The following is a 15,393-nucleotide window of genomic DNA, read 5'->3' on the forward strand; positions in this document are numbered from 1 at the left end:
CACATGGGGCAGTATTCCCAATAGTATGACTAGGTACTATCAGCTGTCCTATTACTTCATGTTGCGTGATCGGGTCATGAAGGCTAATGTGAGTAATCATGTTTGAGTGACCACCAGCTCTGGTCAGGGTTGTATTTAAGGAGAAGCAGGAGAGCCTCACAGGAGGGACACCAAGGCAGTAAAGTAAAACCTCCAACAAGGACAGAAGTCCTCAGAAATGACTCTGAATGATTTGTCAATGCTGGTAAATCCTCAACACAGTTGGGTGTCACCATTCCCAACATGGAGACCTACAGGAGTCCAGAAGTAAAGTCCCTCCTGAGCACTGGGGTCTTTTCCAAGGGTTAAGCCAACATCATCTGCACAGGGGCTCTGGCACTGTAATGAGTACAGGGGGCACCACACACTCTGTTATAGTATAGTGCCGATATGAGAATGACTATCTACCCTCTAACCTTCCTGGGGGGAGTTGACTGAGCTACATTCCCCTGCCTACAAGGAGCAGACATGTTCGGCTTGCAAAAGAAAACTCGGCCTCTTTGGGGTAGAAGGTGTCTTCATTCACCAACCATGAGGATCAGGGTAACCTGGTCTGCACACCACAAGGGACTTGTTATTATCCCTACCAGAGCCACCACATGTAAACAAGGTGGCTGTATCACACCAATACTCCCTTGTTTCTCAACTTCTAGGAAAGCCATGATGTAAGACCGGTGAAATAGCTGGATGTCCTTCCAGTCCATATTCCGCTTTTTAAAGGCTAAGGATCAGAGACACTGCGAGGTGGAAGTGTTACAGGCACTGGGGGCAAGGGAGTAAGGTGTTGTGGCAATTCATAGGGAGTGCAGGAAGGACAATGAAATGGCAAAGGTGATCGGTGATACCTGGTTCTGGGCTCCAGCAGTTCCTGCCACAGATATCACAACACTTCTGCTTTCCAGAGCAGTCATCGTCACTTTTGCAGGTATAAGAAGCCCTAATGCACTTGATTGTTTGAGATGATGGACAACGACCAGATTTGGCTGTGGAGAGAGGACGGAGAGAGTCAGTGACATTGTACCCAACATACACAAGACAACTGGCTCATTTCATTAAGATTTATACCAGGATAATGATCTTTATTTCATCGATGTAACTGTCATTTCCAAACCTCTTTGGACTGGCAAAAAATGACTGTCACTTTTTTTTTTTTTTTTAAAGGGTCCTTATGCTGGGGTTCTACACCTATGAATTGAGCCTGATGTGCCAGAGAGAGTAAACAGGGACAAAGGGTGAGGATTTCCATGCAAAGACAATATGACATGGGGTTCCCCTTTTCACATCAAAGCCTCCCCTTTCGCATTATTATTATTATTATACAGGATTTATAGAGCGCCAACAGTTTGCGCAGCGCTTTACAATATAAGCCCACCTGCGCCATGGAAACGCATGATACTGTGCGAAGAGGCACCCCTGACAAAGACAGACAGCACCCCAGGGTGCTCTGGCACCTAGTTGAAAAAGGCTGAAAATACTGTTGTTAAAAGTTGAAAAATGTGGGTGATAATAAAAAATAATTAATTATTAAAAGTTATTCACAAAAAAATTAGAAAAAATGAACCCCCAGGACAGGAGCCATTAAAAGAAAACACCAAAAATATCTTAATTTCTCCTCCTCCTTGACTCCAATGCATTTGACAAAATTACATATCACAATTGTTGGCAAATATATCAATAAAAATTTGGTTTTGCTCATGCCTACTCACCATGGGACTAGCAGCTATTGCACAGGACGTGACAGGTTAGGTCAGTAGTGACAGACTGTCCAACCAAGCCACAAATGTAGATGAAGAGCACGAAAATAAACAGGCAGAGTAAACATGTTTGACCTTATCTTCTAATGTCCTGAGCCCTTTGTGTATTATAGAGGGTATGGTAACCTTGGGCTGGAGGTCCTGACACAGACATACAGCACTGAAGAGCAAAGGGAAACCTGAGGCAAAATAAGGGGACTTCTACCTGAGTTCTACCTGGGCACAGTCTTTGGTCACTTGCTAGGACCACTGCCTAGAGTATTCCCAATAGTGTGAATATGGACTATCAGCTGTCCTATTACCTATTACTCCCTCTTGTTGGATCGAGTGACCACCAGCTCTGGTCAGGGTTATATTTAAGGAGAAGCAGTTCAACCTCACCAAGGCAGTAAAGTAAACCCTCCAACAAGGACAGAAATGTAAGACTATACCTGGCTTTGCAAGTGCTTCTGCGCATGTGCATAGGCCTGTCTTCCGCATTTGCGGGAAACATGCGCTATTGCGCATGCACACTCAACGGAACGTGCGCGCGAAGACGCGCCAACGTGGCGCACAGGGAGTGACGCAGCTTCCCTGAATAGATGGTCCTATTTAAACTTGCCTGTCTTATGGATCATTGCTGAATGGTCTTTCAGCTCCTGTGTGTGTTCCTGTGCCTCTCCCTGTTCCAGTGCTCTGCTGCTTTGACCCGGATCTCCTAGACTACGCCTGACTGCTGCCCGCCCCTGACCTCTGATTGCTCCTAGACTACTCTTCTGCCTGCTGCTTCTGTACTTCGCTGCCCGATCGGTGTTAACCCTGGCCTGCCTGACTCCGTCCTGCTCCAACCGTGTTCCTGGTGATCATTCCAGCTGCATCTACTCCTGCTTCCTTGGAGACCAGCTTCGGGACTTACCCAGGCACAGTACCCTGCACCCTCTGGCACCGGTGCTGCTCTCTGTCCTCTAAGTCCCACTCTCAGGGGTGCGGGACAAGAGTTGCAAAGGAGGCCTCCTCATCCACTCGGTTCTCTACCAGGTACGTGATAAGAAGTCCTCAGAAATGACTCGGTAAGCTGGGAAATCCCCCACTCAGTTGGATGCCACCGTTCAGTGGAGGCATACAATAGTCCAGAAGTAAAAGTCCCTCTTGAGTAGGTGGCCACTGGGGTCTTTTCTAAGTGTTAAGCCAACATCATCTGCGCAGGGGCTCTGGCAATGTAATGAGTACAGGGGACACCACACACCCTGTTATAGTTTAGTGGTGATACTAGAGAGCGATTGTCTACCCTCTAACCTCCCTGGGGGGAGCTGTCTGAGCTACATTCCTCTGCCTACACTGGAGCACACTTGTTCTGCTTGCAAGAGATCACCTGGCTTCTTCCCGGTGGAAGGTGTCTTCATCCACCAGCCTCATGTGTCGTCAGGGGCACCTGGTCCGTACACCACCAGGGACTTGATCTTGTCCCCACCAGAGCCACCACGTGTAACATGGCGGGTGATCACCTTATGTATCACACCAATACTACCTTGCTTCTCAACGTCTAGTAAAGACCACTGGAAGACCAGTGAAGAAGCTCGATGTCCTTCCACTCCATCTTTTGATTTTTGCAGAAGAACACAAATATCTACAGGTTCATGGCCGAATCATTGTACCCCTCCAGGTACTGGTACTTAGAATCCTCCTACCACCTGACAGGTAAGGGCAATCATCATGGACAGTTGTGTGCTTCCAGCTTTGTCACCCATTTCCCAATGCCCATCCAGCATTTTGTTTGCACAGTCTCCATTGACAATACAATAGATCATGGAGGGTTTAGGGAGGAAGTATGTCAGCAACATCCTTATGGGCTTAGGATATTTCACTGAATTAGAATGAGATGATAGATGCTACAACCCAAAACTGAACAATGAATGTTGGGCGGAGCTGAACCAGTCCACTAAGCTATGAGGGTCGTTAAAGCTTCCAGAACTTCAGACAAAAATAACAAGGTAACAATGAATAGTTCATTAAAAGATAACATAACAAATCCAGCTTTTTCTGCAATATTCCTCCTCCGTCCAGAGATTTCCATCGCACTACTTTTTCCTACCACTAGATGTCCTCAGACAATGTTGTCAGCTGTGAGAGCCAATGAGAGCTGAAAATAAGAGCATCTTGTCTGAAAGTAGTGTTCATGACCAAAAATAACACACATGTTCTAGATTAGAAACTGAGCCTAAACTTTCATATTTGGAACCCTCTTTGTCACCTGTTTGGGCGTTCACACATGATTGTCCGTCTCCGGAGGGGCAGCATTTCTCCCGCGTCTTGCAGTCTGAGTTCCGGCTGCACTTTACAGAACTACATTGGAGGGAGTCGGACTGAGCTCCATCATTCTTGGGACAAGTCCCCTTCAGCTCTGCAGAAAGAACATTGAAAACTGTCAGCAAATGACTCGTAAGGAGAAGATAAGCCAAAGTGCTCTGGGAATCCTTGATCATGTATTATATTGAACCACAGTTTATGCAATAGGTGGTACCTGGCTCCGGGTTCCAGCAGGTCCTCCCGCATATTTTGCAGCACTTCTGACTTCCAGGGCAGTCACTGTCTGTGGTACAGTTATCGGTGGGCTCTGGACGGCACTTTGCTTTTATGTCCGGGCAGCGGCCGGCTCTGACTGCAGACAGAGGACAGAGGCAATGGTCAGTGATGGCTCTATAGGGCAATGCTATCACAGGGCGCTCAGGGCCTTACCTTTCTCCGGGGGCACGCACAACACTCCGCAGTTACCGAAGCAACAACATTTCTTGGATGTGGGACACTGGCTGTCATTTTGACACTCGGGACGACCGGGTTTGGAGTAAGGACAGACAGAAGAATCGAAGGCCGGACACACAGAAATCAGAGCTGGAGGTGGAGGCGGTGCTGTGAAACATCAGATACAGAAAATAGTTACATACTCAGATTAAAGTAGAACCAATAGAATAAAAATATGTTCTGTAGCACTTAATATTATGCGCATCTTCAATGACAGTTTTGTCTTAGTCCCTCTGCAAAGTCCCACAAATACCTGTTGTTTGTGCTAGTGAAGTCCACCTAATTCAGCTTCCTGTAATGGGGTTACAATGTTGCACTGTTCAAAACAGAGTTGTCACCCCCATTTAGGCTGCCTGCCTGCTGGCACTACAGTGAGATGAATCAGCACCTGGCCACACCCAGCCCCGCCCACTGCTTTCTGGAATGACAACACTGCCAGTGCTGCTGAAACCCTCCCACTGTGAACTGCAGTGTCTAGGAGGGGGAGTGTGTGAGACACAAATGAAAAAGAATCTGGCTCTGCAACACGGTATCCAGGAGAAAGGTTCATGAATCATGCTATGAAGTATCCATCTGCACAGTGACACAATGGTTACCCAACGGAACACAGCTGGGGCCTCATTCATTTGAAATTCCTCAACTGGGGGAAGGCCACAAAAAAGGAGAAGGAACCGGATGGGAATTAAAATAGAAACTAGAAATGTTCATTCTAAGCCTTCCACCATAGCTGCCCACTCTCCATTCATCTAACTTTGAGCTAAATCTTCTGTCCAACCCCCAACACTAACTCTTATCTACTAAGTTATTTACCCGAACTCTAAATCTTCACACCCACCCTCAACCACCTAACATCTAACCCGAAGCCTTAGCCATAACTCTAACCCCCAACCTAACATCTAACCCTCAACCTAACATCTAACCCTAAGCCCTAGCCATAACTCTAGCCTTCAACCTAACATCTATTCCTCAACCTAACATCTAACGCTAAGCCCTAGCCATAACTCTAACCCTCAACCTAACATCTAACCCGAAGCCTTAGCCATAACTCTAACCCCCAACCTAACATCTAACCCTAAGCCCTAGCCATAACTCTAACCCTCAACCTAACATCTAACCCGAAGCCTTAGCCATAACTCTAACCCCCAACCTAACATCTAACCCTCAACCTAACATCTAACCCTAAGCCCTAGCCATAACTCTAACCCTCAACCTAACATCTAACGCTAAGCCCTAGCCATAACTCTAACCCTCAACCTAACATCTAACCTTCAACCTAACATCTAACCCTAAGCCTTAACTCTAACCCTCAACCTAACATCTAACCCTCAACCTAACATCTAACTCTAAGTCCTAGCCATAACTCTAACCCTCAACCTATCATCTAACCCTAAGCCCTAGCCATAACACTTGTAATACAGAAAAAATGGTCACCAGCACTCCAAGTTTTCTTCAAAACGAAATCCTTTTATTCATTCTTGCCGGTCATATCACCATGCATGGCTATAGAATGGTAATATGCAAGTATTTGGCGGCGCCATCTGCAGCCACTTCAGCACCCCCCAAATTATATGGGACTTCTCGGTCAGGAGTGCGGTGGGACTCTCTATTTGACTCTAGCAATAATACTAACCCTCAACCTAACACGTAACCCTAAATCCTAGCCATAACTTTAACCTAAAGCCCTAGCAATAACTCTAACCCTCAACCTAACATCTAATTCTCAGTCCTAGCCATAACTAGGGATGCACCGATACCGTTTTGTCGGTATCAAGTACGAGTACTGATATTTATTTTTCGGTACTTGCTGATACTGAGTAGTACCAATACCAGTACTTCTGGTAGCATGGAGCTCATTAGTGTGTCATTACCAATACCTGCACCTGGCTTCTTTTTGCTAGGGAAGCTGGCTCCATGCTGTTTGGCCAGCTCAATGCTGAATGACCAGGAAGCCAGAGTCCCATTCAATCAGCATGGAGCCAGCTTCTCGGCCAATTAGGAAGCCGGGAGATGGGTCATCACCCGTGGCCCAGCTTCCTGATTGGCCGGGGAGCCGGCTCCATGCTGATTGGCTGGGTAGCCGACTCCATCTTCCCTCGCGGCATCGGAGTAAGTATCGGAGTATTTGGGCGAGTATGAGTACTCACCCAAATACTTGGCAGCGGCACCAATACCGCTATTAGTATCGGTATCGGTGCATCCCTAGCCATAACTCTAACCCTCAACCTAACATCTAACCCAAAGCCCTAACCATAATTATAACTCTCAACCTAAGATCTAACCCAAAGCCCTAGCCATAACTCTAACTCTCAGCCCAACTCCTAACAATCTACATAACCTGCTAAAAAAAAACCCTATCATCAATGTTTACCGGCTAAGTAACCTACCTGAACTCTGAAGCCCATCCCCCTATTTTTAAGTCCAGCCCTAATTTACCAAATAAGGTGTTTCCAGCACTGAGACATGAGCATTGCTTGTGTGGCTTGCCTAATAACTCCTTTACCTCTTTCATCCTGTGCTTTAACCCCGTCATCACCATCCCTCCACATGTGACCTGTACATGAACCCCTTCACCTCCTCCTCCCTCTATGTATGTTCTGTACATTGAATGTATCTCGTGCACCATTACCGAGCCCCATGTTTCCATCCCCTCAATACCAGCAAGTTTCCTTATTTCCAAAACATTGTGGCAAAAATTGAGATCACCTTGGGTGGTGCCTACCACAAAAAAGGGTTCCTTACCACAAAAAACAAAGTCTCTACCTGAGTCATGGATGGTCAAACTATCACAGCGCTGAAAAACTGTGCAATGGCCGGGTAATGAAGAGCTATATACAGGTTGGCACTGAAGTGGTTAATAGGTGTTTTGTCTGTGTACTCAGCTTTCCCGGACATCAGCTTTACCAGGATACGGGTTAGATGGATTGCACCTCTAAACACAATGAAGTGTTTCAGTCTGAGCGTCTTAATCATACCCAGTATACTGTGAAGTAGAACGCCAGGCAGGTTTAAAAGGCTCAAATCATTATCACATCAATAAATGTGTAAGTATCTGAATTGTATCCAGTATTATAGAGGCGGAAGAAGCAATACAAAGCCAATCAGAAGCATGCTGATAGAAGAAGAGAGGAGAGAGCAGAGTGACAGAGAGATCTGCTTTCAAACTTTAAAAAAAACACTTTTTTCTGTTACAGAGATTTAATTGAAGTATTTGGAGGAAAAATAGAAAAAGGGCGAAAAGAGAAAAACATCGCTGAGCTTATTCATCCAGCGAAACTGCAGGCACATCCATTGTGTGCGAGTCAACCAGCCGCTGGGAGAATGGGGCAAAAAGAAAAGGTTCTTAGTGTAACTGATCTTCATGTTCTTCAATTGGTTCCTTCATATAGAACAGAGCGCGGAGAAGGAGAAGAAGGACAAGAAGAAGAAGAGAAGGGGGAGAAGAAGATGGAGGAGGAGGAGAAGGAGGAGAAGGACAAGAAGAGAAGGAGGAGGAGAAGGAGGAAAAGGTGGAGAAGGAGAAGAGAAGGTGGAGAAGGAGAAGAAAAAGAGGAGAAGGAGAAGAGGAGGGGGAGAAGAAGGAGAAGAAGATGGAGGAGGAGGAGAAGAGAAGGAGGAGGAGAAGGAGGAAAAGGTGGAGAAGGAGAAGAGGAGGAGAAGAAGAAGAAAGAGAAGGTGGAGAAGGAGAAGAGGAGGAGCAGAAGGAGAAAAGAAGGAGGACAAGAAGGAGAAGGTGGAGGAGAAGAGGAGAAGAAGAGAACGAGTAGGAGAAGGAGGAGAAGAAGAGGAGGAGAAGGAGAAGAAGAAGAGAAGAGAAGGAGGAGAAGGAGAAGAGAAGGAGGAGGGGAAGGAGAAGAGAAGGATAAGAAGAAGGAGAAGAAGAAGGAAAAGAAGGAGAAGAGAAGAAGTAGGAGGAGAAGAAGGAGAAGTGGAAGGAGAGGAGAAGGAGGAGGGGAAGGAGAAGAGAAGGAGAAGAAGGAAAAGAAGGAGAAGAGAAGAAGTAGAAGGAGGAGAAGAAGGAGAAGTGGAAGGAGAAGAGAAGGAGGAGGGGAAGGAGAAGAGAAGGAAAAGAAGGAGAAGAGAAGAAGTAGAAGGAGGAGAAGAAGGAGAAGTGGAATGAGAAGAGAAGGAGGAGAAGGAGAAACATTTTTGTTACTTTTTACAATTTATTTTATCCCTTAAAATATATAAAAGGAAAAAAACTCTCTCCATCTCTCTCTCCATCTATCTACTACGTATCTCTCTCCCAGTAGGCTTAACCCACCACACCTTTTAGGGCTCTGTACAGGCACGTCTGGAAGATTACAATTGTATGATGTGCGTGTGGCAATATAGGGATGTGATCTCTGACAGCCTTGCCGTGTAGTATTTGTTTTGTCCTCTTCTCTTGCAAGCCTCTTGCAGAATATTGTGCCTTGGGACAATCTGTATTTCATCACCTGTCAGACTGCAGAATGTCCTGTCTGTCTTGTCAGCTGGCCAAGCCCTGGTGAGCTTGTTGTCAGTGGGTTAGACCGAAACAGGGAGTCATTGTTCCAAAAATATCCTTCTCCCTCCTTTCCCATGTAAACTGGCTTTGAACCTGTGGTGAGGCCACAAAGGTTGATGCCTGGCACTAGATGATGTGATCCTCCAAGTGTACCTGGCAGCCATATTTAAATAGTTTATTTAGTACAGGTATTTACATAGCGCCGACAATTTACGCAGCACTTTTACATAGAACACATTCACATCAATGCCCTCCCTCAAGGAGCTTACAATCTAAGGTCACTATCCCACATACAAGGACATTTTAGACAGGAGCCAATTAACCTTCCAGCATGTCTTTGGAGTATATGGGCCTGAAAGGTCCTGCTAAAGTAAGAGAGCTGGAGGGCAGTAACATCCCAATCTCCTGCTTTGTGGCCGCCATGCTCCAGTAGATGCTGCGTGATGCTCCTGGATGCTGAGACCTGCCAACAACTGCTAGCTGAGGAGCTGTATGAGCTACATGAGTTCGAGTAATATACATCCTCCTTTCCCACCTTCCTTGTAATAAACCAGAACTGCAATAAAGAGTGCAATGCCATTCATTTTTAAGCTAGATACAAGTGGAATATCTGGGGACAAGGTAATCCTAAAGAGGGGTAATCTTATGACACCTATAGGTGGAGGCACTATAGATTTAAAGGAGAACTATGGGGTAAATGTTTTTCCCCATAGTTCTCCTAAGGGTAACGGGAGGACACAAACTAGCGTCCTCCCGTGACCCAAAGCTCAGTATACCGCGAGCTGCAGCTCACTATATACTGAGACCGCCGCAGCCGGGACGGATCCCGACATTACTGTCGAGATCCACCCAGCTGCGTGATTGACAGCTGGCTCTGCCTATCTAGAGGCAGAGCCAGCTGTACCCGCCCCCCCCGTCCGTTCCACCCGTCAGTGCTGGAGGATCGGAGCGGGGAGGCGGGGAATCCCTGAAGGGAGCCGTGAGTGACAGTCACGGCTCTCTGCAGGGACATGATCGAGAAGTGAGCGAGCGGCGACGGTATGTGTTCGCTCACTTCACGATCTATTGAGTTGACGTGTGACAGTTTCATTGTCACACGTCGGCTCCAACTATGAGGATGGGTGAAAATCACCCCCCTCATAGTTCTCCTTTAATGACTCAGGAAAGTAGCTGTAACTTGCACTTAGTGGAGACTTAGGATCCTTGGTACCCCGGAACTAAAGTGTGAGTGGATGTAAGGATTGCAATCATGTCATTATCATGCCCCGATAAAGAAACTATCATGCAATCAATGTGATTATCACAGGCTCACCACGTGCCAGGATTGTTTTTGACACTCAAACTGGTCTGTACAACAAAATAATTTTTACTAATAAAGCTGAAATCAAACAAACAAGTATTTCCAGAACAGACAGACAGGCAGTAAAAACAGTAGTGCCCTTAGATTGGTGCTAAGTGCGTAAAATACCCCCTCTTACATTGATGGTCAGTGGTGAAGAAACCCCTTACATTTATGGTTAGTGAAAAAGAGCTCCTTTATGTTCGTGGTCAGTGGCAAAGTGACCCCTGACAATGGGGACAAGTGAAGAAGGACCCCCCCCCGACAATGGTGACCAGTGGAGAAGGCCCCCCCTGACAATGGTTACCAGTGGAGAAGGCCCCCCCATGACAATGGTGACCAGTGGAGATGGGCCCCCTTACATTGATTGTCAGTGGAGAAGGAACTTCTTACATTGGTCATCAGTGGAGAAGGGCCCCCTATGCATTGGACCTTTTTACATTGGTCAGCAGTGGAAAAGAGCCTCCTTAAAGTCATCCGAGTTGAAGGGACCTCTTGTATTGGTTGTCAGTGGAACCATGCCTCCATACATTGTTGGTCAGCGGAGAAGAACCCATCTTACATTAGAGGTATGTGAAAAAGGGCTCCCTTACATTGTTGGTCAGTAGAGAAGAGCCCTTCTTAAATTGGTGGTCTGTGCAAAAGTGTTTCTTACATTGTTATTCAGAGAAAAGAATGTCCCCCTTACAGACAGCTGGCCCTGAGTGGTGTTAGGGCCAATACTATACGGGCATCATCAGGTACGGTCATCAGTCATCAGTCCACCCCCACCCCCTGTGGTCATATAGAACACTGATGGAGAAAGACTGAGAAACAGCCGTTACAGTATAGAACAGTAAATGTGAAAATATTTTTAGGTAAAGTTTACAGGTATAACTTCCTGAAGATACCCTACAAATCCCCCTAAAAGTGCCTCCTGCTCTCAGTAAAGTTACACAGTCAGGTTGAAAAAAGACACAAGTCCATCGAGTTCAACCTATAGAGATAAGAGGAGAAAAAAAAAGCCTAAAACAGAACACTATGCCCACAGTTACCCCCCTTCAGCCCCCCGGTCACTGTACACGGCTGCTGCTGCCACTGACCTGCAGACAGACATGGTGTCCAAGTACACACCGCGCAGAAGATGAGAGCCATGAGGACGGGGATCCAGGATGACGCCATGATGTCTCTGGATGTGATCTCCAGCTCCTCTGATCAGAACACGTAACACCTGCAGAACCGGGTGAAACAAATATATAAAAGATCCTGCTGACACCCTCCCGTGACATCACAGTGACAACCTCCCAGGATTGCAGAACACCGTGCAATATCTGGGAACACAGAGAAGGTGGAGAAAGCAATGTACCAGGAGGTTAACTCTTTCACTGCAGGGTAAGGGCCAAGTAAGGGAAATTCATGGGGGCAGGTTTTGTGCCATAATTAAGGCGAAAGCAAGAAAAGGAGCTGAAAATTGGCATTCTCATCAACTAAATTAACGAAAAAGCAGATATGGCACAAGGAAAAAGTAAGGACACCTTCACATTTACCACCAGTCATGAAATTTGAACCAGGTTTTCCAGATTAGATGCCAATATCTGAAACCTCCTTGGGGAGTACGCAAGTGGAACTCGTCTTATTCAAACCTCATACTTCTATACAGGGCCGGATTTCCCACAAGGCCAACCAAGGCCCGGCCTTAGGGTTGCCACCTGTCCAGGATTCACATGGACAGTCCGGGTTTTGAATGCTGTGTCCAGGTTTCATGGCAGCACAACTGGGCACAAGATATCAGGCAGACAGGGGCAACCAAAATTGAGATAGGGGCTACTGGCCCCCCACTGAAAATAGTCTCAACTGTGATATTTACATATGAATGGGCGACACTATTTACATATGAAAAAGCCGTGACTCGTTCTCCCCCAAAAATGTCCGTGAGTCGCTAGAGTGTTCGGGTTTTGCTTGAAGAAAAGGTGGCAACCCTACCCGGCCTTGGGGCAGCAGGGGTGTGGAATTTCCGACCTCCTGACGCCCGGGACATGCAGATCCAGGCACCGGGCGGGTAGTTGTTTTCTACCTGCTTGTATAGAAGGAAGATCACCAGCACTCAAATCCTTGTGTATATTTATTGTGCAACAGCGTCACATATATCCAATAGCCAATGCTTCGGGGCCACGCAGGGTGCATTCATCAGGGCGACATGGTGAGTCATGCCACTGTAAGAAAAATAGGATCTCAAATGACTTCCAATTTGTCCAGGACTGACCGACCCAGCAAATTCAGCCCAAGAGCGAACCAATCGAATGAGTCTCGAAGAAGTCAAAATTTAATTGCAGGTTCTACAGGCAACTCTTCCAACAGCTGGGAGCATCAAAGTGCGCTCATCTATAATTAGAGATTACGCCATCTTAACCTGCGTGGGAGGCGTGCCAGGAAAAAAAGTGTCTGCTTTCCAAAGAAAACATTAGCACAAGACAACAGTTTGCCATCGAACATTTATTCAGAGACCGGACCTTCCGGAACAAAGTGTTGTGGACTGATCAATCAGAGATAGAGATGTTTGGTCAGCCATAACATTCTGACCGAGGAGAGGTAAAAGTGAATAACATTGATTATCTGGTTACAATGACACCTGGAAGCGGGGGGAAATATTACAATGACACCTGGGAGTGGGGGGATATATTACAATGACACCTGGGAGTGGGGGGATATATTACAATGACACCTGGGAGTGGGGGGATATATTAGGCAGGAAGTGAACATTTTGTCCCTGAAGTTGATGTGTTGGAAGCAGAACAAATGGGCAAGCGTCAGGATTTAAGCAACTTTGACAAGGGTCAAATTGTGATTCTAGACGACTGGGTCTGAGCAACTCAAAAACTGCGGCATTTGTGGGATGTTCCCGGTCTGCAGTGGTCAGGACCGACCAGAAGTGGTCCAAGGAAGGACAACCGGTGAACTGATGACAGGGTCATGGGCAGTCAAGTCTCATTGATGCATGTGAGGGGCGAAGTCTGGCCCGCGTAGTCCGATCCAATAGAAGAGATACTGTAGTTTGTATTGCTGAAAAAGGTAATACTGGTTGTGATAGAAAGGTGTCTGAACACACAGAGCATCGCAGCTTGTTGTGTATGGGGCTGAGTAGCCACAGACTGGTCAGGGTGCCCATGCTGACCCGTGCCCACTCGCAAAAGTGCCTACAATGAGCATGTGAGCATCAGAACTGGAACACGGAGCAATGGAAGAAGGTGGCCTGGTCTGATGAATCATCATGTGGATGGCCGGGTGTGTCACTTACCTGGGGAAGAGATGGCACCAGGATGCACTATGGGAAGAAGAAAGCCGGCGGAGGCAGTGTGATGCTTTGGGCAATGTTCTGCTGGCAAACCTCGCGTCCTGCCATTCATGTGGATGGATGGTTGACACATACCACCGACCTAAACATTTTCACTGACCAAATCCACCCCTTAAGGGCCTGTTCACACGACGTCCGTTTTCTGTGCTGACCTGATCCGTACGCTCCTGCACTAAAAATGCATCCCAATGTGTTTTATGGGCTACAGTTCTCACGTGTGCAGTGCGTTCAGGTTACGACAGGAAAAATACTGCATGTCACATTTTGTACGGTCAGGATACGGTCTGGAAATGCAAAACGCGTCAAAAACGCACTGCACTGCAGCTAACATACTGACAGCCCCACTCCAGCAAAAAAAAACTTTTACTGGAACGCATCAAAACCGCGGCCAAAACACATAGCACCGCGTCTGCAGATCCGCACCTGATCAGGACCTGAAAATCATGTGAACAGGCCCTCAGGGAAACAGTATTCCTTGATGGCAGTGACCTCTTTCAGCAGGATAATGCGCCCTGCCACACTGCACACATGATTCAAGAATTGTTTGAGGAACACAACAATGAGTCTGAGGTGTTGACTTGGCCTCCGAATTCTCAGGATCTCAGTCCAATCAAGTATCTGTGAGAACGTGCTGGAAAAACAAGTCCGATCCGGGGAGGCCCCACCTCGAAACAGGACTTAAAGGATCTGCTACTGACGGCTTGGTGTCAGATACCACAGCACACCATCAGAAGCCTAGTGGAGTCCATGCCTTAATGGGTCAGGAAAAGGGGGACCTACTCAATGTTAGGTGGGTAGTGATAATGTTATGGCTAATGGGTATATACAGTATCTCCCAGAAGTGAGTGTACACCCCTCACATTTTTGTAAATATTTTATATCATGTCATGTGACAACACTTATACTTTGACCGCTAGTGACCGCTAGCTCCGTCCCCAACTGTTTACAGTTGTAACAGGTGAGCCATGGTTGGGCAGAGTCTGTGGTCAGGTGCAAGGCTTTAGCCCCAAAATGATTCTTCTCTTGTTCAATATCTTCAGTCAGGTAAACGTGGACATTTAAAGGGGTGTGAAGGTTGCGGGGACCACGAGCTCCGTTTCTTGTTACAGACACGAAGGTTGCTCAGTTCAGATTGCTGCATGACGAGATCAACAAGAAGATCGGTAAATATTATTCAGGAGAAGACTGTTACCTAATGTACACGGCCCGAGGAACATGTCATCAACATGGCAAGGGGGAGAATGGAGGAGGGGAAAGAGAAAGGAAAGGGGGGATGGAGGAGGGGAAAAAGAAAGGAAAGGGGGGATGGAGGAGGGTAAAGAGAAAGGAAAGGGGGGATGGAGGAGGAGAAAGAGAAAGGAAAGGGGGGATGGAGGAGGGGAAAGAGATAGGTGGTCTTCAGAGACGGGGTCACACCTGGGGCTGTTCAACGGCTTCGTACCCAGATAACGCTCTGGTCAGGAATGTGCCACAATGCCAGTGCCAGAAGGGCACACCTCAGGCAGGCTCTGGATGCCCAATCCAGCAGGGTCAAGTCATGGCCTCCAAAGCCATTGATGATGAAACGGCAATCCGGAGAGCTGCGACGTAGAGGCCAGCCTAAGCAGAGGTGTAGCAAAGAATCTGGACTGATATTCTAAAGAGAAAAAGCAGTGAAGGAAGATTA

The 15,393-nt window shown here is 47.0% G+C and overlaps 1 protein-coding gene across 1 annotated transcript in view; it reads right to left on the minus strand.

Annotated features, from left to right (window-relative positions):
• Positions 1–743, minus strand: part of LOC108792449 (whey acidic protein-like) — a 2,839-nt gene extending 2,096 nt beyond the window's left edge. The window contains exon 1 of the mRNA XM_018563235.1: positions 671–743. Coding sequence (XP_018418737.1) covers positions 671–743 — 73 coding nt within the window. The remainder of the gene's footprint in view (positions 1–670) is intronic.
• Between the last annotated feature and the right edge of the window lie 14,650 nt (positions 744–15,393).

Source organism: Nanorana parkeri, unplaced genomic scaffold (assembly GCF_000935625.1).
Source record: "Nanorana parkeri isolate BGI_ZX_2015 unplaced genomic scaffold, ASM93562v1 scaffold644, whole genome shotgun sequence".
In the NCBI taxonomy this organism is placed as follows: domain Eukaryota; kingdom Metazoa; phylum Chordata; class Amphibia; order Anura; family Dicroglossidae; genus Nanorana; species Nanorana parkeri.